The sequence below is a fragment of the Theropithecus gelada genome, chromosome 15 (assembly GCF_003255815.1).
Source record: "Theropithecus gelada isolate Dixy chromosome 15, Tgel_1.0, whole genome shotgun sequence".
Classification (NCBI taxonomy): Eukaryota; Metazoa; Chordata; class Mammalia; order Primates; family Cercopithecidae; genus Theropithecus; species Theropithecus gelada.
In genome coordinates, this window is record NC_037683.1 from 81,514,835 (window position 1) to 81,536,944 (window position 22,110).

The 22,110-nt window shown below is 42.2% G+C and overlaps 1 protein-coding gene across 3 annotated transcripts in view; it reads right to left on the minus strand.

Annotated features, from left to right (window-relative positions):
• Nucleotides 1–22,110, minus strand: part of DOCK8 (dedicator of cytokinesis 8) — a 237,404-nt gene that overhangs the window by 93,824 nt on the left and 121,470 nt on the right. For all 3 annotated transcript variants that reach the window (XM_025360064.1, XM_025360066.1, XM_025360065.1), the window contains one exon: nt 1,247–1,364. In XM_025360064.1, the coding sequence (XP_025215849.1) occupies nt 1,247–1,364 (118 nt within the window). The remainder of the gene's footprint in view (nt 1–1,246; nt 1,365–22,110) is intronic.

Sequence of the window (22,110 nt, forward strand, 5' to 3'; positions counted from 1 at the left end):
TCGGCTCACTGCAAACTCCGCCTCCCGGGTTTACGCCATTCTCTGCCACAGCCTCCCGAGTAGCTGGGACTACAGGCGCCCGCCACCTCGCCCGGCTAGTTTTTTGTATTTTTAGTAGAGACGGGGTTTCACCATGTTAGCCAGGATAGTCTCGATCTCCTGACCTCGTGATCCACCCGCCTTGGCCTCCCAAAGTGCTGGGATTACAGGCTTGAGCCACCGCGCCTGGCCGGTTTTTTCTTTTTTCTTTTTCTTTTTCTTTTTCTTTTTTAGAAAGGCATATTAACTGAGCGCGGTGGCTCACGCCTATAATCCCAGCACTTTAGGAGGCCGAGGTGTGTGGATCAGCTGAGGTCAGGAGTATGAGACCACCCTGGCCAACATGGTGAAACCCCATCTCTACTAAAAATACAAAATTAGCTGGGTGTGGTGGCACGTGTCTGTAATCCCAGCTACTTGGAAGGCTGAGGCAGGAGAATCGCTTGAACTTGGGAGGCGGAGGTTGCAGCCATTGCACTCCAGCCTGGGCAAAAAGAGTGAAACTCCGTCTCAAAAAAAAAGAAAAAAAAGAAAGAAAGTTATATTAACTGAATTCTATGACTGACGGGAAATAGTAATAGCTAACCACCATCTCACTTAGTAGGAGATGGTTTAAAAAGTATAAATTCTGGTATTTTAAGTTCCTTGGAGCTCACTCCATTTACATACACACATATATATATAATTTGATTTATATTTTGCCTCAGGACAAAGATCCACTCCTAGAAGGTGTGGAGGTGGCGTGTGTTTATAATTACTAGGCAGTACTTTGTATTTATTAGCACTGTGGTCCGAGGCTTGGGTAAGTGTGTAACACAGTGTGCGTACAACACAGTGTGTACAGTGTGTGCACGGAAGACACTGAGCAAACATGGTGCACATGTTGAGCCATCTCTTTACTTTGTATGCCTTTAGAGTGGGGTAGTCCTATGGGCGGTATGGAAAGACTTTATGATTTTTTTTAATCCTCTAAAATGATCTGTATGTTCCAAGTTCACTACAGAGTAAGTTGAGAAAGAGATTGTCAGGTAAGACTAACCCTGTTTCCCCATCGATATCCTGGGCACAGAAGCCCTTGCACATGCTGAGCAGTGTTGGCCTGCAATAGACGGACTCTGTACACTGATGAGTCCTGGACTTGGTTCCTGTGAATTGATGGGTGTGCAGCCCACCCTGATTTGAGGCAAATGTTCATTTCCCTCCTTACCGGCATCGCGCTGCTGGCATCTTCTCCACACATAAACTGGATCTTTATTGTAATGTTCCGGGCTGATGCTAGTTTGTTAACAAAGTTCAGCCTCTGTGGGTAGACATAGAGAAGATTTCTGGAAAAGAAGAGATACAGAATCAATGAAGAGGGTCTAGAATTTATTTTAACCAAGTTCTTCAGTGAATGCTGAGACTTCCATTCATGGGGTGCTTTTTCTAAAGAAGTTTTTCCTCTAAGAAGTGAATTATTATTGGAGGGAGTGAATTATTTGATTCTTCCTCTTTAGCTACAGTCATCTGAAAATAACCTCCATCGCTCTCTGTTTCGCTACAAGTAAAGACGTGTCTGCTGCAGCTTAGAAAGTCTTAATGTCTTGGAATGTGGAAATCTGCCTAGAGGTAATTGTATCTCTGATACATACATAAAGAAAGCAAAAAAGGTCCAGCTCGTTTTAAATAAAACTCATGGCCATAGATGATGGCCTAATGTTATTCTTCTCTTTTTTCCTTCCTAATCTTTATGTAGCAGTTTCCTTTTCTTACTGGCATGGCACTCGTATTGGCTTAGCTTTCTGTTCTTATTTAAGATGACAGCTCAAACCTCCAATTACTGTATAACAACAACAATATGAATAATATATCCATCCATTTGACAACTATAGGACAGGCACTAGGCTACCCACTGCCTGGGTAACTTGCATATATTTTTCTTTCTATTTGCATTATTAGTAGTAGGTTCCACTAAAATGTAAGTTCCACAAGGCCAGGGGTTTTTCTCTGATGTTTCTGATTCACTGATGTATCTCCAACAGCTAGAATAGTGCCTGGGACATAGTAGTACTAAGTAACTATTTGTTGAATGAAGGAATGAGTGTATACATAACTGATGAAGTATATTCCTGGCTTGAAGAAACAATAATGATACTAACATTTAAACAGGCCTTATCCTGAGTCAGGCCAATGTTCCAAATACTTCATATTTATTAATTTGTTTAATTCTCATAGCTATCCTATAGGTAGGTACTATTATCATTGTTATCATCCCCATGTCACAAGTGAGGAACAAACGAGATACAGAGATGTTAGGTAAGACACCCCCTATTATATAACTAAATGGCAGAGCTGGGAATTGAACCCAGACTGTCTAGTTCCAGAGTCATGCTCGTAACCACTGTATTCTCTCAGATAAGAGCCCTGATAAGCATGGCCTTTTCACACTGTGCTATCCTGACATCTCTCAGGGACAAGTTTGCCTTAATTGTCTAGGTATTAACAGTGGCATGTCAACCTGCATTTCCCAGCCCATCTCACAGAGCCTTAGTGTTCTGCAAAGTGTTAACAAGTGTGTGGGGAAGGTGGGGGGTTAAGCAAAAGTGGTTGGGAAAGACCAGGGCGAAGCGAGATAAACAGGTTACTATGCACTGAGAATGCCTTAGAAGGAGAAAGACTCTTCTTTCCCCAAATGTTTTGACCTCAGAATCCTTCCATTTATTTATCCTTTCATGGCACATTTTATGAATTTAACATTCTGAGAAATTACCTGGGGGAAACGTCGAGATAAACTTACTTAGTTACAGAAGAACATCCCACATCAAGGAAAAAGTTAGGGCACAGGGATTCTCTACTCAAATCTCTTGCAAAATAGTGAATGCTCTCAGGTATTCGAGAGGAAAAATGATAATTGGAACAATCAAGAACACACAGGAGCCGTTACATTGGATGTGCAAGTTCAAAGACCGTGGAGGCAAATAAATAGCATTCCTAGGTCTTATTTTACCCCCATCTCTCTATTTTGGGTGACTCCCCAGAGGCAGAATAGGGGTGGCCTGGTGCTGGGAGCGAGTCTGAGCTGCTGTACCCTGTGACTTTCTGGGTTGATATATGACAATACTCAATGAGCTTCAAATATCAGTGAGGTGTAGATGGTCTTCCCAGAAAAGTAGACGACAGGCCATGTCACACTAAAGGGATTAGCATAGAATTCTGGGGTGCTCAGGCCAGGAGGCACCTAGACTGAGCCCTAACTTTTAAAGATGAGACACATGGTGAATGAGCCACAGAGCAGGTAGAGATCCAGTACAGTGCTGTTTCTACTCAACCACTGGCTGCCTTAGCAGCACTTCCCAAATCTTACTCTGTCTAAACTGAGGCAGCCTAAAACCCTGATGCAGGTGGATACGACTGAGCCGCTGATGCTGTCAGGAGTGGACGTGGATACAGTAAATGATGATGGCAGTTTACAGTTGGGGTGCAGGGATGTGTGTGGGGTGCAGACCCCTCTCTGCTTACTGTTCACTTCTGTTCATCTCCACTGCCACCAATCAAAAAAGCAGAGCTAATGTCTGTGGAGCAGTCGTATCAGAGAGGGGTAAAAGGTGTTCCCTCTGGAGGCAGAGAGCTGATTTGAATTCTGCTTTTGCTTCTGTTAGCTGCATGGCCTTTGGCAAGTTACTTAGCTTCTCCAAAGCTTATCCAAAGCATAATTATGCCGACCTCAAAGGGCTGTGGTGAGCATTAATGAGCAACAACTGAAACCTAGAAGACTTCTTTGGAAAAAAAAAAAAAGCCTTCTCTGAACAGATAAGTTTTATGACTAGCAGTAGACTTCTATTATTATCATTACTATAATAGAAGCATGGCATATGCTTCTAAACGCATGATTTACGACAAATGATTTACTTCTGTACCTTATCAAGTACAAAGTCTGTAAACCTATAAATGTGAACATTGAAAACATCCTGCAGTTACATGGCCCTCTAAAAACATAAATGATAGTTATTATGATAATTATTTCCTCCACACAGCTAGCAAGTCAGACCCACACTCCAACCTACCTTGTCCCTGTCTCTCCACTCCGAACCACCCTCATTCTCACCTGGACCCCTGCAACGCCTTCTCAATAGATCTTGGCTTCTACACTTGCCTCTTACAATGTTCTTCATATATTGGTCAGAAGGATCTTTCAAAAATGTAAAATAAATTATGTCAGGCCCCTACAAGGGTTTCCCAAACTTTTTATCACGGGTCCTACATGACCTTGCCCTTGGCAATGGCTCTGACCTTATCTCTCACCATTCTCCCACGCTGGCCTTTTTTCAAAACCTAGAACATTCCAAACGTCTTCCTTCCTTCATGTCTCTGTTCCCCAGAGTGCTTCTCTATTTACTAAATGACTGGTTCTTCTCATCTTTGGAGTTAGCTCATATGTCATATCTTCTGAGGTCTTCCCTACCATTCTATTTAATTGGTCCATTCCACTTTCATACACACACTCCCTCTTTCATAATCATATGATTATCATATTCAGAGATGATTATGAAAGTCATGTGTGCCCATTTTTTTTAACCTTGCATAACTTAGAAGTACATAAAAGTATAAAGAAAAGTATAGCAACCACCCACTATACCACTGCACTGAGGAGGATCACTGTTAAGACTTTAACACATTTCCATTTAGCCTTTTCCCCTCTACACATGAAACTTTTTTTTTTTTTTTCCAATTTTTGAGACAGGACAGGATCTCACTCTGTTGTCCAGGCTGGAGTGCAGTGGTGTGATCACGGCTTACTGCAGCCTTGACCTCCTGGGCTCCAGTGATCCTCCAGCCTCAGCCGCCCAAGTAGCTACAATAGTAGGCATGCATCAGGACACCTGGGTAATTTTTAAATTTTTTGTAGAGACAGGGTCTCACTATGGTGCCCAGGCTGGTCTTGAACTCCTGGCCTTCAGTGATACTCCTGCCTTGGCCTCCCACAGTACTGGAATTATAGGCGTAAGTCACTATGCCCGGCCACATTAAACATTTTTGTCATACTGTATGTACAAAGCTTTATCTTTTCTTATGCCACCAAATATTGTTCAGTTATGACCATTTCCCCAATGTGACTGTTTTCAATAAACATGATTTTAATGGGTGCATATCATTGCATGTTGTGAATATGCCATAATTTACACTGGTCTCCTCTAAAAATAAGTGTTTAGGTTATTTCCTTGTTTCAGTTAGAAAGCTGTGGTGAACACTTGATATATCTTGCCTCTCTACAGTGCAGCATACTTTTGGAAGAATCCCTTTATATTCTGTAATGCTTAGCTTCATCATCTTTGAATTAATTAAAAGACGCCAATCAACCTTTCTTGAATGCTGTGTTTGAAGGCATAATGAGCCAAAGTTTGTGAAGGTGCTTTGAAGTAGCTGGATGAAAGGGACTGTGTAAATCATAACAGTAGTAGCCCTGCCAGACTGCTCTCACCACACTCGTCTCTTACATTCCAATACCAGGGCACCACCACCCATTCCCGTGCACCCCCACCACTGCTCAGCAATTTTGCCCATTGCTTCCAAAGGGGTTGCTCACCCCTGTATCCGAACATCACCATCACAGATATTCAGTGTCCTGCCCCACATTGCCAGCACTCCCCACTGAGCACACAGCTGGAAGGAAACTCAAGATAATTTGGTCCAACATCCCATTTTTTGAAGGCCAGGAAACTAACTCCCAGGAAGGGTAAATGAGTTTGCCTGGAATTTCTTTTAAGGAGATGCATTTCCTAAGGGTCATCATATTTCTAAATCAGTAAGAGTGCTAAGTAATATGTTTTGTTAAATCTGCATGCTTTTAAAGAAATGAATACAAAAGAATAATAATGTTTTCTTTTGGGAGGGAAGATCTGCCTGCGTGGCCAGTAACCCGGAGTCCAAGCCAGATAAGAATAATTATTAACGAACTGATAAACAGGCTCATATGCTTCATATGTGATCAATTAAGCGTCTCATACTAGCCAGAGAATCATGTTATCTAAGTATTTTTGAGAGGACAGCCCATGACCTTAATAATTTGCCACTTGTTATGGCAAAGTTATTTTGAAAGTTTTCTAAGTAACTGAAGGTCCAGTGTCTGTGCTAGGCATTTAGTATAATCTTATCTTTCTCCAAATGTGGACAAAAGCGGTTTTCTTCAGTCACATATATCACCACATAGAGAACTGGGCATTTGATATTCATCAGCAATTTCCCCTCCAAGGCCCTGTCAGATGGCTTTTCTTGATTACAAACTATTTTGGAAACTCCAAATTCTTTCCACTGATTTAGCAACGAGCCCTCAACTTATTTTTAAACTGCTGTAATTGAGCAGCTCTGGGGTTAATCTGTGGAATCTGGTCATTTTTAGATCAAATTTTCAGCCAAACACTCTGCTCTTACCATCTTGGGACCATCTTCTATTTCCTTTGCTGAGAATAGGTTAACCAAGGGACCTGGAAATCATTCAAAGCCACAATGCAAAAACATCACTTTGGCTTCTCCCAAGTTTATCCTACTCTTTATCTGGTGCAAGGAAACAAACAGAGAAACCTGACCCTGTTACTTATTCCCCAGATGACATCAATGTGCTCTCCCATGGTCTTCTACAGCTTGGAGCTGAGCTCAAGGAGCAAGTGAGTTACAGCAAAAAGCACACGAGCCACTTGTTTAAGCAACTGCACACCTCGAACACCTCTTTAGCTGAGCTTCTAGGTCAGCCAGCAGGAGAGAAGGAAAGAGGGCTTTGAGAGGAGAGAGGAGCAGCTCAACAAGAGGGGTGAAGGCCCCCCTCAGCAGGCTGCTGAGCTCCAGTGTCAACTGGTTGCAGGGATGACCTACAGGGAGGGATTTAATGAGGAGCTGAAGTTGCTGGAGCAAAGTCGGAAGATGCAGCACTCTTCAAGGCAAATGGGCTTCCAGTGACAAAGGTGATGGATGATGTCATGGTGAGTCAATCATTACTGATCGTTTGAGTTGGCCATTATTTTAACAGATTGGCAAATAGGTCATGGGAATAGGGTTCATGAAGTTGGGGTTATTTCTTCTGTGAAAAAGCCTGGTTAAGAAGAGTGGAGGTGCAAATAAACCTTCACAGTGCGAACGCGTATGCATTGGCCATTCCTGGTGATGGTAAGCTAAACCATGTTTTGAGTAAAAAACATTGTGTCACTGATTCCCACATCTGCCAAGGAGAACATGGAGGACCAATCAGTCATGTGATAAAGCCAGAATCCCAAGCCTTCTGTAATCTGATAATATTTTACTTACAGGGCCTTAAAAATCCCAAAGAGAGCCAGAGTATCATCGGTAGTTGTTTAAGGTCGAATAACCCTTGTTGCTTCTATTTCCTGGGTATCTCTTTGAAAGTGGGACTGAGATGAGCCAATACTCAGTGTATAATGTTGAGTGAAAATGCAGAAAATAAAATTTTATCTTTGACAGGGCTGTAAATATGCAAAAATTGAATATGCATGAAGGCTAGCAGCTAGAAGATGATGTGGGAAAGTGAAAAAAGTAGATTTTATTTTGAAATAAAATTAGTGTCAATTTTGGTTTTATTTTTGTTATTTCAATATGCAGGCCGAAACAAAGTAGTAATGTCAAATATACACCTTTTTTAAAAAAGGAGGAAACAAAGAAAAAATATTTGCTGATTTTGTGGGCTGCATTGTGAATCTCAGTAGCACCTGTAATTTAAGTTGCTTTTATACCAGGGGAGATGGGATTTATGGAGACTTGTGATTAGATAATGGGTGGAAATGTCCTTCAAAAAATTGCAAAATGCTCTACAAATGTAAGGTGAACAAGTCAATTTCATCACCTGTAATAAAAGGGCTAGAGCCAATTCTGAAATGCAATGATGCCTAAGAACTGCTTTGAAAACTACAAAATATGATACTAATTAAGATGATCTTCTTACCAGGATTGTGTGAACCAACTGAGTGCCTTTTAAAATGCAACTTTAAACACTCTGCAGGATTGTGAGATATTGTATGTTACCTGGGAAGTCAATCAATCTCTCCGAGATCCTCTCTTCATTTTTCCATTTCTCTCAGTCTGTGTCTTTAATTTGTGTATTTCTCTCTGCCTGTCTTTCAGTCTCTCCCAGACTCTATATATCTCTCTGATTAACATTCCCCTGCCTTCCTCTCTCACAGCCTCTTTTTTTTTTTTTTTTTTTGCAGATAGAGTCTATGCTCTTTTGCTTGGGCTGGAGTGCAGTGGCGTGATCACAGCTCACCGCAGCCTCAACTTTCTGGGCTCAAGCAATCCTCCACCTCAGCCTCCTAAGTTTCTGGGACTACAGGTGCAAGCCACCACAATGCCTGACTAATTTTTTTTTTTGCTTTTTGTAGAGGTGAAATCTTCCCATGTTACCCAGGCTGGTCTCGAACTCGTGGGCTCAAGTGGTCCTCATGCCTGGGCCTCCCAAAGTGCTAAGATTACAAGCCCAAGCCTCCATTCCCCCAGTTCCATTTAGTGACTGAAATCCATTTGCTTACCAGTTACTGAGTATTTGACAATTTCCTACTCTGAGCTGAGGTTGAGGTTTTGGCAGGGCCATTTAAGCTCTCAGGATGACAAACACTGCACCTAGGATCGATGAACAACTTAGGATTCCACAAAAAGTTATTGGTTCTAAAAATATGAAAAGTAAAACCTCAAAACCAAAATTAATAAATTTTTAATTAAATGCTTATCAAATACAAAGGTTTTCAGTTAGCCAATGGCAACTCTTCTGAGTTTAATCTGAAGGCGAAAGTTTTTTCCTGCTACTTTGCAGATTGTTATAAAATTATATAGAAAATATACATAATACAGGAGGCAGTAGGTACATCTTAATATGTTTTAAATAACATGTGGTCTGCTGCTTCCAGCTTAGGGAAATCTTAAAAATGCCTTGGGCATGGATATTTGGGGGAAGGTATAAAATACCAAAAAAATCGGTGTTTCTATTTTATTCTTTTTTTTTTTTTTTTGAGATGGAGTCTTGCTCTATTGCCCAGGCTGGAGTGCAGTGGCGTGATCTCGGCTAACTGCAACCTCCACCTCCCAGCTTCAAGCAATTCTCCTGCCTCAGCCTCCCAAGTAGCTGGGACTACAGGAGCACACCACCAGGCCTGGCTAATTTTTATATTTTTAGTAGAGACAGGGTTTCACCATGTTGACCAGGCTGGTCTTGAACTCCTGACCTCAAGTGATCCGCCCACCTTGGCCTCCCAAAATGTTGGGATTACAGGCATTAGCCACCGTACCTGGCCTATTTTATTCATTCTTTAATAGCTTGAAACACAAGCATTGGATTGATAGCAAACTACTAGCAACATGCAATTCTGATATACCACCACTGAAACAGATTTATACATAAAAAGCTCTGTTTTTCTAAATAAGCTCTTTCAGCCAAACAATTTTGGCAATTTCAAAGTAATTTCTTTTTCTTTATTTGTGTTTTAAAATTCACCCTCTGTAGTTTTTATTTTATTTATTTTTATTTTTTTTGCAAAGACAGAGCCAAAAAATTGATGACCTATTTACTGAAGTGGAAATGCAGCAAAGCCAACTGCATGAACAAAGATGCTGGCATTCAAAAACTACCAGAAAAGGTTGGTGCTTTTTACTCTCTATAGCAATTTGTTGTAAACAGACTGATTCCATCAGAGTGAACTTCAAATGCCTACTAATGTCAGTAATATCTTCTGATTATCTGGTGTCTTTTATTCAAGGATTCAGAATGAAATTGCAAATCTAGATACATTATTTTAAGATACCTATGAAAGGAAAAGAGTTGAGGAGATGATTTTAATTTATCATTCATATTTCACTGCCAGCAAAACCTATTTTAAATGTAACAATAAAAAATAGCTAACATTATTTCATTCTTACTCTATGAAGGCACTGTTACAAGCATCTATGACAGGTACTACTGTTAGTCTCATTCAGAAAATGATTAAACTGAGATGCGAGGAGAATGCATTAACTTGTACCAGGTAAGACAGCAGCAGGTGGCATAGCACGATTCAAATCCAGGTGCTCTGAAGTAAACAATCTCTCTGGTCAACAATTAGACTCACCAGAACTTTATTGTAATGTAGTCTTATAATATTTACAAGGGCTAAAGAGCTAAAGGGATGTTACTCCAAACTATGAGGTTTTTTTTGAGTGAGCTAAACTTTTACTACTCAAAGGGCGGTCCAGGGAGTAGCAGCATCAACGTCAGCATCAGCATCAGCATAGCATTGCCTGGGAGCCAGTTAGAAATGCACCATGGAGGCCGGGCGCGGTGGCTCAAGCCTGTAATCCAGCACTTTGGGAGGCTGAGACGGGTGGATCACGAGGTCAGGAGATCGAGAGCATCCTGGCTAACATGGTGAAACCCCGTCTCTACTAAAAAAAAAATACAAAAAACTAGCCGGGTGAGGTGGCAGGTGCCTGTAGTCCCAGCTACTCGGGAGGCTGAGGCAGGAGAATGGTGTAAATCTGGGAGGCAGAGCTTGCAGTGAGCTGAGATTCGGCCACTGCACTCCAGCCTGGGTGACAGAGCGAGACTCTGTCTCAAAAAAAAAAGAAAAAAAAAAAGAAATGCACCATGGACCTGCTAGATCAGAACCTACATTTTAACATGCACCAGGTGTCTCAAATGTACATTCCAGTTTGAGAAGCACTGATCCAAGAGAACTGATTTGTTTTTAAATTGGCAGACATATGAATCTTATTGTTGTGATTCCCTTTTTTGCTTGGCTGCTAGGCAGCTCAAATTTGCAGGTGTTTTTGTTGTTGTTGTTGTTTCTCTTTGAGATGGAGTCTCCCTCTGTCACCCAGGCTGGAGTGCAATGGCGTGATCTCAGCTCACTGCAACCTCCACTTCCCGGGTTCACGCCATTCTCCTGCTTCAGCCTCCTAAGTAGCTGGGACTACAGGTGCATGCTACCACATCTGGCTAATTTTTGTATTTTTAGTAGAGACAGGGTTTCACCATGTCGGCCAGGTTGGTCTTGAACTCCTGACCTCAAGTGATCTGCCCACCTCAGCCTACCAAACTGCTGGGATTACAGGCATGAGCCACTGTGCCTGGCCTGCAGGTGATTTTTAAAGGAACCGTCAAAGGACTTACGAAACATTCTGTGTACATATTAACCGCATACACATTTACATTTATTTCTCTCTCATTTTCCTTTCACTCAGAAATTTTATACCTTATTATATAATCTCCATAACTGCCTTAGACACTTTTTAGAATGGGAAGGAGTTGAGCACAGTGGCTCAGGCCTATAATCCCAGCACTTTGGGAGGTCAAGGCAGGAGGACTGTTTGAGCCCAGGAGTTCGAGACTAGCCTGGGGAACATAGTGAGACCCCATCTGTACAAAAGAATTTTTTTTTTTGTTACTTAGCCGGGCATGGTGGTGTGTGCCTGTAATCCCAGCTACTCAGAAGGCTGAGGCTGGAGGATCACTTGAGCCCAGGAGTTCAAGGCTGCAGTGAGCTATGATCATGCCACTGCACTCCAGCCTGGGTGACAGAATGAGACCCTGTCTCAAGAAATAAGGAAGTAAATAAATAAATAGAAATTTATGAGCCTTCTCATTCTATTTATTTGCTGTGTCCTGTCTTGTCATTCTGTGGCCACGGCCTCATGCCATTATTTGTGTTTATTCCTGTTTCCAATGTTTTAGGTTAGATCAAAGTGCAAATTCACAAAGGAACCAGTGAAAAATGAAAACAGAAGGAAAACTCCTGATGTGTAGGGTGAAGAGAACATTCTGTCTTCAGAAATCAGAGCAAGAAAAATGGAAGGTGAAACATGTTCCAGGGCACCAGTCAGAGCTCCACAAGGCTGTCTGCCCTGGGAAACGGTGCAAGATTAGAAGGAGGCACTGGGGGTATTATCGCAAGCAGCAGCTTGCCCCTTAGTAACCCCTGTCCTCCACAGGCCAGGCTGCAATGTTTTGTATAAATGCTGGTACTGTACACTGAACATCAGGGACCTCTACACCCCTCACAAATAGCAAATGCAGTTACGACGCCAGAAACACAATGGTATCAAATTGTTTAAAAACTCTACAATAAATGATCCAATATTCTTTCTCTATGATTTTGTAATATTAAAAAAATCCACTCAAAGTCAGAAATCAAATGACAGAAAGAGAGAGAGAAATAAAACAATAGCCAGCCTTAATGTCTCTTATGGTACCACTTTAAAAGATTTCTTTCGGGGGGAAAACAATTCATGCTTTTTCAACTGATAATCTGCAATTTGAACATGAGATATGGTGATTTTATACAGCACAACTCTTATTACTACTACTAATTTATCTTTGAACATGAATTGATTAAATACAGCTGCCATGATATTTGTAGTACATCTTTTCTATTACATTAATCTCCATCCCACTCTTTTTTATGAGATAAGTAAAAGTTCCTTTTGAGTGAGAGATTGGAAAACCAGTATTCCTTCTGCTAAATAAAGCAGAACCTCAAGAATGCTAGCTTTTAGAAATGGGTGAAAGGAGCCATCCTTAAAACACACTTAAGTCCAACTAGTTTTCAATAGCAAAAGACCCAAAGGGAAAGCTAGAGGGTTTAAGGTCTTCAGTCTCATCCAGATCAGATTCCCATAGGAAAGAATCACAAATATTCAAGTGTTCCAAATCTGCTGGGGAAACCTAACTGCTTTAAGAAAAAAAAAAATCTCTCCCCAATCCTGATAGAAAATGATTTCTAAACCATACTTTGTTGAACCAACTGAAATTTTTTCAAGTAAGATGTCCATGTTAGCAAATTTCCTTCTGAAACACTGCTTAGTAGATTTAATATATTAAGAGGTTTATATATAATTCACTCTCACCTTAGTATGAATTAGTTTACTCACCCTCCCTCCTTACAAAAAGCTTGGATTTATGGACTGAAGGTGCGCGTGAAGAAAAGAGATAAAAAGAGGAGAGGGTAATCACTGACCAGGAAGCACTGCTGTGGGGAAGATCTGGATGCTTAGAGGCTTAAGGAAAGTGACGAAGCAAGGGAAGGTGGGAAGGGACCCAAACCAAAATTTTTTACTCTACAATTTTTTCTTAAACTTGAGATTGACAAAAGAGTCAAAAGGTCCACTGGATAAACGTATCTTTCCTAACTCGCAGCCACTCTCCTTGGAACCCAGGATGTGGTTTGAAGGGTCTAAGTGATCTGGATATTCTTTTTCTTATTTGTCTTGTGGTTTCTGCATAGGGATGGTTCAGAAATGTGTTCACCAGTTCGAGCCCCATGTTGGTTTATTAGAATCCTATTTCCAGTGTGGTTTTCTTTTTCTGCCTCACAATCATTTACGAAGAATGTATTTCATTCTAAATGGGGAAAGGATCGGAACTACTTTAGCAAGAGACATTTCAGACTGCCTGCAAATCTCACCTTTCCATAGCTACAGTGACCATTTCTCACTCAGTACTCTGTACAGACTTGATAATATGTATGTAGATCTGCAGACGCTTGGGAGGTGAGTGTGTGGTTGGGAGTTAGGGAGGGATGGGGTGTACAAGGTGCTGGGGGTGCTGTGCAAGAGGAGAAATGAGTCCACTCCATCATATGTACAGCTTAGGGTTTCTCCCCACTATTTGAAAATAAGAAAATGCAGGGAATCTGCTTTCTAGGTGAGAAACAACTTTCCCCTATTTTGCAGGCTTATTTCTTTGGAGTGTGGTTTAGTAAGGGACTCCATACCTTTGGGTATCTGTCAAGAAGTGGCTGTTTTTTTTTCTTTTATTAGAGAGTGATGCATTGCAGATGTCCTAGAAATACACCATTCTGGGCTGGATGTGGTGGCTCATGCCTGTAATCCCAGCACTTTGGGAGGCCAAGGCAGGTAGATCACAAGGTCAGGAGATTGAGACCATCCTGTCCAACAAGGTGAAACCCCATCTCTACTAAAATATAAAAAATCAGCCAGGCGTGGTGGCATGTGCCTGTAATCCCAGCTATTCAGGAAGCTGAGGCAGGGGAATTGCTTGAACCCGGAAGGTGGAGGCTGCAGTGAGCCGAGAGCAAGACTCCATCTCAAAAAAAAAAAAAAAAAGAAAAAGAAAAAGAAATACACCAGTCTGATGGGAACACTTTTCATGAGGCACATTGTCCTCAGCATCCACAGAATTAACCTGCCTTCCCTTTTCATCCTCCTACCCCCATACTCCTCTCAATTCAATGTTTTATAGTTTCGTTAAGAACTGTGCCAGCAGCTTCTGATTAAATAACCAATGATTCTGCTTCCTGATATTCTTGCTCTGTGAAATCCTCTCCCTTTGAGTGTGGGCTAGACCTAGTGACTTGCTTCTGATGTAGTGACAAAAGTCAATAGGACGTTTGTCAAAAAAGGGCAAAAGTGATGAGGTACTGCTCTTGAGGTCAGGCTGTGAAAGGCCCTGGCCTCTATCTTGCTTTCTGTCTCTTACCCTCCTGCTTGCTTGTTCTGATGAAGCCAATTGCTACGCTGTGAGCTGCCCCCATGAGAAAACATGTGAGGGAACTAAAGGAAGCCTCTGGCCTAGTGAGGAACTGAGGCCCTCAGCCTAACAACCCATGAGCAACTGCATCCTGCCAACAGCCACAGGAGTGAGCTGGGGAGTGGATCCACCCCCAGGACACCCTTGCGGTGACGGCAGCCTAGGCTGACATCCTCACTGCAGCCTTTCCAAGGCTCAGACCAAGCAGGTCAGCTGCACCTGCATAACTTACATAAACCTGTGAGATAATGACTGTGGTTTTGAGCTGCAAAGGTTTTGTTTAGAAATAGATAACTAATACAAGTATATAAATTTTAAAAAGTATATGTCTAGTGTTCTTTGATATTTAAATATGTGTTTCCTTCAAAAAAAATGGTTTTACTTCAAAAATTTCTGCCTCAACAGGACCTCCTGGTCTAAGGACATACTATAATGACTCCCTATACAAAAATATTCTATTTTTTTTTTTTTTAGACGGAGACTTGCTCTGTCACCCAGGCTGGAGTGGAATGCCGTGATCTTGGCCCAGTGCCACCTCTGCTTCCCAGGTTCAAGTGAGTCTCCTGCCTCAGCCTCCTGAGTAGCTGGGATTACAGGCACCCACTGCCACAGCTGGCTAATTTTAGTAGTTTTAGTAAAGACAGGGTTTTGCCATGTTGGCCAGGCTGGTCTCGAACTGCTGATCTCAGGTGATCCACCTGCCTTGGCCTCCCAAAGTGCTGGGATTACAGGCGTGAGCCACCGTGCCCGGCCACAAAAATATTCTTAATCACAAAATAGTCTCTTTGGAGTCAATTCAATCACCAAAGAAGTATAAGAACATGAGAATTTCTAAAAGTATAAATAATTTTTCCTTGATTCCAGTTTTGATTATATGAACTAAATTAATTAATGTCTCCTAAAGAAGAATGCTAAAAAGTACCTAGTATAAACATCCTTCCTTTTCCCCTAAAGCAACACATTTTGAATGAAAACCTCCTGCAGTTAAAACCAAAATAAACATTTCAATAATATTTGGCTTTGCTCAAGATCTAAAAGTTAAGTTTAAAGATACCATTTGCATAGTCCAAATCTGGACTATGCTGTATTTTTTTTTTTTTTTAAGGCCACCAGACAGAATTGTCAGATGGAGAACCGGCACCAACCAACCTGCATGTTCCTTTGACAGACAGTGGGAGCACATTTTTCCCAGGCTTTGCAAATAGTTTCCTACAACAAATCTGCCAGCTGAGCAAAACACATATAAATACCAGAACGCTTCCAATTTCTGCTGGTGCTGAGGCTGATATTTTTGGTTATTTGGGGTAGATCCTTTATTAGTTCTCTATCTATTTAAAGAAACAGCCAATGAATAAATCAATAATCTTCATTAAAATGCTTGTTTTATCTCTCTTGATGTTTTTAACATTGCTAGATGCCTTGGTTTGGGTTGGGGAAGAAAGTATTGGAATCGGGGGAAACAGCAGGTCTGCTAGGAAATAAATTGGCCAGATGCCCCCAGCTACCTCTATAAACACATCCTTGCTTTAGGCACTTGGCAAGAGAGAGGATTTGTCTGAGTTTTGGAGATAGGAGAACTTTCAAAGATCTCAAGGTGGTTGCAGGACAAAGTTGCATTACATGTCATTGCATAGATCAGCGTAGTTGCCTGTGGTTCTAGTGTCTCTTAGGAGACTGGGATTTGCCTTCAAAGACACCCCTCCTTGTCTATTTCAGCACCGAGCATAGTGTCTGACACACAGCAGGGGCTTATAATATTGGTTAAGTGAATGCATCAACATTATTCACAGGGTGGTGAGTATTGCTAGGCATATGAGATTTTTCAAAGGGCAGATATCCTGTTCCCTTTGTCCCTAAATGACACATGGTGAGGAAGGAGCTGAGAAGAAGGGTTCCCACTCCGTATACTCACAGCAGTGTGACAGGTCCACAAGGGGATGTAGCATCCCCAGACCATTTTGAGGGTTAACAGTCCCTCTTACAGACTTCAGACCATTTTGAGGGTTAACAGTACCTCTTACAGACTTCATTTCTTTCAGAGCTAGATTAAGTATCAGCACTTTTTTTTTTTTTTTTTTTTTCAGACAGAGTCTCACATTGTCGCTGGACTAGAGTGCAGTGGTGTGATCTCGGCTCACTGCAACCTCCGCCTCCGAGTTCAAGTGATTCTCCTGCCTCAGCCTCCCAAGTAGCTGGGATTACAGGCGCCCACCACCACGTCCAGCTGATTTTCTGTATTTTAGTAGAGACGGGGTTTCACTATGTTGGCCAGGCTTGTCTCAAACTCTTGACCTTGTGATCCACCCACCTCAGCCTCCCAAAGTGCTGGGATTACAGGCGTGAGCCACCATGCCTGGCCAAGTGTCACCACTTGTTTTGGCTGCTGACCTGGGATACCAATTCTCATGCTAGAGTTTGGTTCAGTTTCATCACAACTCTGGGAGGAAACATTAGAGGTTGCATAAAATAAGCATATTCTCTCTGGGCTCTTGTGTTCCACCCCAAGAGCATCATGGTGAGGCTCATGCTTAGTAGTAATAATAATTCTATGCTCAATGTGGACCATGGCTCCTGTCACAATCAGTGACCTTGACGGGGCAGTTAGGCCCTAAAGCTTATTGCCTGGAGTCCCATCCAGCTTTGCAGGCAGCTGTCTCCAGAGCTGTGTGTCAGCAGCTACCCGCACCATGCCTCCCATTCCCCCAGTTCTAGGTTTGCCGTGGAGTTGATGTTTAGCAACATCAAACATTTCTTTTGCTGCTACTGCATTCTCCACTTCCTTCTCCAAATTGCCACATGCTTGAAGCCCACCAAACATGCATATGAATCCTTTAGAGGTACTGGCATGTCTAGAGAATCATTGATTAGGTAAATGCTAAATTTCTAGACAAATCCTGATTCTCACAGGGTTCTTGCTGACTTCAGGGAAAGTTCTATAAGGGAGTTGGAAACACTGGATACAGTGCAAAAATGCAGGGTTTACATGCCACTGGCTATTGCTAGAGAGCTGTCGAGGGAAGACTGTTGCCATGACGTCTTTAACCAGAAAGCATCATCACCATCCTGTTGCTCTAAGTAGACAGACTTGGGACATAAAGAGGAAACCTTCCTGTTCTTCACACCTTCCCCTCCCATTCCACTTTCTCAGTCCCATTCAATGGGTATTTCTGTGCCTACTGAGTAGATGCTGTGAGCTGACGTAGCCTGCTCTACCTGAATAGAAGATAACTTGTCAAATGGAGCCCAGTCTTAATTCCAGGACCCGGAGAAGAAACAGTGAAGGAAGACTGCAATGTGATGATCAAAAACTTGAACATGATTTGCCAATAGGCAGCTCTAATGACAGCTTTGTGGCACCCGAAAGAATTGCAGACAACCTTCGAGCCTTTGTGATTGGTAAGTGAGAAAGGCACTCCCTACTGGGGCCCTTTTCCAGCCATGATTGGTGTTGAAGGTAGTGACCAACTATCTGTCCTTCTGACCTGCCCAACACCAGGGTGCCACTCTAGAAACAAGACTATAGAAAAACTGATTTCTCCAGGTCCAATCCAGTCCCCGATGATGAGATTACATCAAAACTTCACTGGAGAAAGGCCTTCCCCAGTTACCTACTTAGAGTTTAATTTCAGTCAGAGGTAGACCATACAAGGCAAATCCTGGTGGACCCCCGACCCTACCAGGACCTATCAGGAAGCTAGAGAAATTAGGGATGTCACTGGCGTCTCCTGTTGGCCATATGGTGCCACCACCCAGCTCCTACAACAAAACCCCAGTGAACTAGGTTAATTGTCAACCAGCCTCATCCCCTTCCCATGCCAATCCCAAAAAGCACTTCCTGAGTGAGCTCCAACACACTGATTTTTGTCCTGATGGGAGAAATAGTATGAATCTCTGCCACCCTCAGGAAGTTTGCAGTCAGGACGGAGGTCCACAGCTCTGATCCTGTGTCCATTCTTTGGCACCAGAGTTGCCGCCTGTCAGGCTGACTGGTCCCCCTTCAGTGATTCTTCTTCCACATTCCTCCCCGTTAAGGTTGCTATCTACGTTCCGTCCCAACAAAATTATATTGGTTTCAAAATAATGCAGGGAGCGGCATTGAGGAGCACAGGGGTTATTATTCTGCTTAGCCGCAGAGTGAGGACAAACCACTAATTTGATGTTTGTTCTTTACAAAAGAGGAGGCAGCCGTCAATCAATTCCTCCCCCCACAAGGGTAGGCTGGTTATTAAAGTGAAAGAAAACCTGCCAGACAACCAAACCCCTGCCCTTTCTCTCTCCCCAGTGAGACTATCTCACTGATGTTCTAAGAGAATTAAAGTGGCATGAACGTGTCCTGGACGGCATGTACATTGGCAGAATCTAGTTCAACAGTCATTAAGTTAAAAGTATTGTAACCAGGAAATAAATGCAAAGGTAAAAAATGCAAGAAGAGTGGCACCTCCCAGTCCTTTGGGAGGCTGAGGTAGGAAGATTGCTTGAGGCTAGGAGTTCAAGACCAGCCTGGGCAACAGAGTGAGACCTTGTCTCTAGAAAAGATAAAATAAGTAGCTGGCATGGTGACACACAACAGTGGTCCTAGCTTCTCGGGAGGCTGAGGTGGGAGGATCGCTTGAGCCCAGGAGTTTAAGGCTGCAGTGAGCTAGAATCATACCACTTCATTCCAATCTGGGAGACCGAGCAAGACCCTGTCTCTTAAAAGAAGAAAATGCAAGAAAGCCATGAGAAAACAGAACTCCAAGTTTGCGATGAACCGAGCTTGAGGAGCACAGGGAGATTTCTGGAAAGGTGAGAACGAGGGGAGGCCACGTTTTCAACAATGGGAGTAAGGGAAGAACAAACAAGCTCAGAAGGGCTATTGGAGGGTGGGGGAAAGAGAAAGAAGAAACAGATTATATTAAGTGAAGAATAATTGTTCATGCCCCTACTCTGAGAAGCAAATTCACCCAAGTCTGAGCCAAAGAGAATGAATTGGAATTCTAAGGTTTCTGAGAAAAATTCAGAGACTATCGTGTATATTTGTGCATATTACCTTTAAGGACATTAACTGACACTTTGAGAGAACAGAAATGTAAATCTGTTAATAGGATAACGAAACTGGTCTGTTTCCTGTGAGCTGATTGAGGGAAGTTTAGAAACGCTACTAAACTTGTCTTTGAACTCTGATAGGAGAGAAAGCTCAGCCCATGTCACCCTTATCGAGTGAGTGGAGTGGTACAAAAGGAACGACCAGGTTGGGTTTAAAAGCTATAACTCTAGGGAAAGATAAAAAATAGGCTTTGAGATTTTCTTATTGCTAAATGTACAATTATTAACCTGGGCATGGAAACCCCTTAGAAATCATTAAAATGAGCCATTATGTTAAGCTCCTCTAATTTTATCCTTATGAAGCCATGATATTTATATTCCCACTAATAGTTACATGAATCTCAGTTTACATTTTGAAAGTTGTCAAAGAACATGAAACAAAGCAGGCAGAACTGGCACATTTTTTGAAAGTTTTAGAATCTTTCTATTGTTTATACCAGTGGGTAAAGAAATTCCATCTTTTAACTATAAAAGACACATGACATCTGATGAATTAGCCATGGTTTTAAACAATTATCTTATTATGCTGTCAAAATACAGTCCTTTCAACTACTGACAGCTCTGTTTTATTTTGTACTGTGGGGTTTACCTGCACCTCCCACTCAGTTTCTTTCCTTGGGAAACCCTGACGCAGCATCTCATATTTTGCCTGAGTATAAGACGATCCGGAAGTATAAGATGATTCCCTACTTCTGCTGAGGGCCCAAGGGTAGCCTGTCTGAGGCCTGAAACCATGGACATCCATTAAGGAGAGCTGTTAAAATACCTCTGCTTTAGAGATGGCCAAACACTCCCAGGGAAAGGTGGATGAATGCTGACCTTTGGGGGCATCTGTAAAGTACATGAGGAGGTCAGAACTGAGGATGAAAAAGCTACAAAGTAGCGTCCCCACAACTTCCCACTCACAAAAGAAATAAGACTAAACAGTTCCCCAAAGCTGTCTCATCAGAAGAGAACAAGCCACTTCAAAGGACTGATTTTTAAAAATAATTTTTAAAACTAACAAAAGTATAGAAATCAAAGTAAAAAAGGCTTTTTGGATTTTAGGTGCTCCCTCTAATCTAGACAAACTTATTCAAGATCACAGTCAAATGCAAGCCTAACTTTGCTTTAATTTCATCACTACTTCTCCATTGCTTCTGCCTCCATCAACCAGTGTAACCCATATAGAAACACGATGCCTCATGAACCTTCCTGCTGAATTCTATGTAAAGGATAGTGGAAAAATGACATTCGTCACTGTTAAACCGACAGCAGGACTTTTAGGGAGGACAGTAGTACATGGGCTGTGACACCAAAGCATTGTGGACTCAAATGAGTATAAAATAAGGAGAGTGATATGGAGTTGTGAACGGTGGAATCAGTGACACTAATGTACACAGCACCTCCTTACTCCTACTTCCTACCTGCCTCATCCATGATTCTAGGAAAATTCGGCACATTCTTTGGTTTACATACGAGGCAGAATTAGTGAATGTGTAAATATTTATAGTAAGCAACTCTCCCCAAAATGATAAGATTTCGATCTCTAGCTACCTTAAGGGATGCATCTCTTGATCCCCCTCCCCACTACACCTTCCCCCAAAATGCCAGAGGTCTAAGGTCAGGACTTACTAATGAAAGGAGGCAGAAACTGACAGGCTAGAATAAAATCCTTTGCGAAAAATGACAATAGTGATCACGTAGGACGCTGCAATACTTTTCAGTTTTTCTTGGTCTTGCACTTCAAGGGCAAAAAGTAAAATATGCGTCCTACTTTCATAAATCACGACTTCATATGTTTTGTAACGAAAAAGGTAGTCGTGTGTCTGAATCTAGAAAGTGAGTGAATTGTGCCCTCTAGTGGTTGAATGTTATACTGGAACGGCAGTTTTGCTGTCATAACCTTAGGCAATTGGTTCCCTCCTGAATTTTTTCGTTTTTACAAATAGGAGGATTGCTGAGTTTTGGAGCAAGGCATTAGGAATGCGGGGATTGTGTTCCTGATTTATTATTGAGACCAAGCTGCAACCAGCACCAGAAATTCACTTTGTCTTTGTCTCCATTCCTTGGCTAATTTAAATGACTAGATTTTGCCTGCGCTGCCACTGCTCTTCCTAAGTAAATGGTTTGTTTATAAAAGCTTCTGTTCCATAAGCAACTGCTTGCTAAGCCTAATAAAACCAAGGACTGGGCTTCCAAATCATCTTATACTTAGGACAGAGTTTTCTGTTTTTTGACTGTCTCACTCGGTCGCCCAGGCTGGAGGGCAGTGGGCATGATCACGGCTCACTGTAGCCTCGACCTTCCTAGGTTAAGCGATCCTCCTGCCTCAGCCTCCCAAGTAACTGGGACTGCAGGTGCGGACCCCCACCCCTGGCTAATTTGTTGCTGTTGTTGTAGAGACAGGGTCTCACTATGTTGCCTAGGCTGGTCTTAAACTCCTGGGCTCAATGGATCCTCCCGCCTCGGCCTCCCAAAGCGCTGGGATTGCAGGTGTGAGCCGCTGTGCC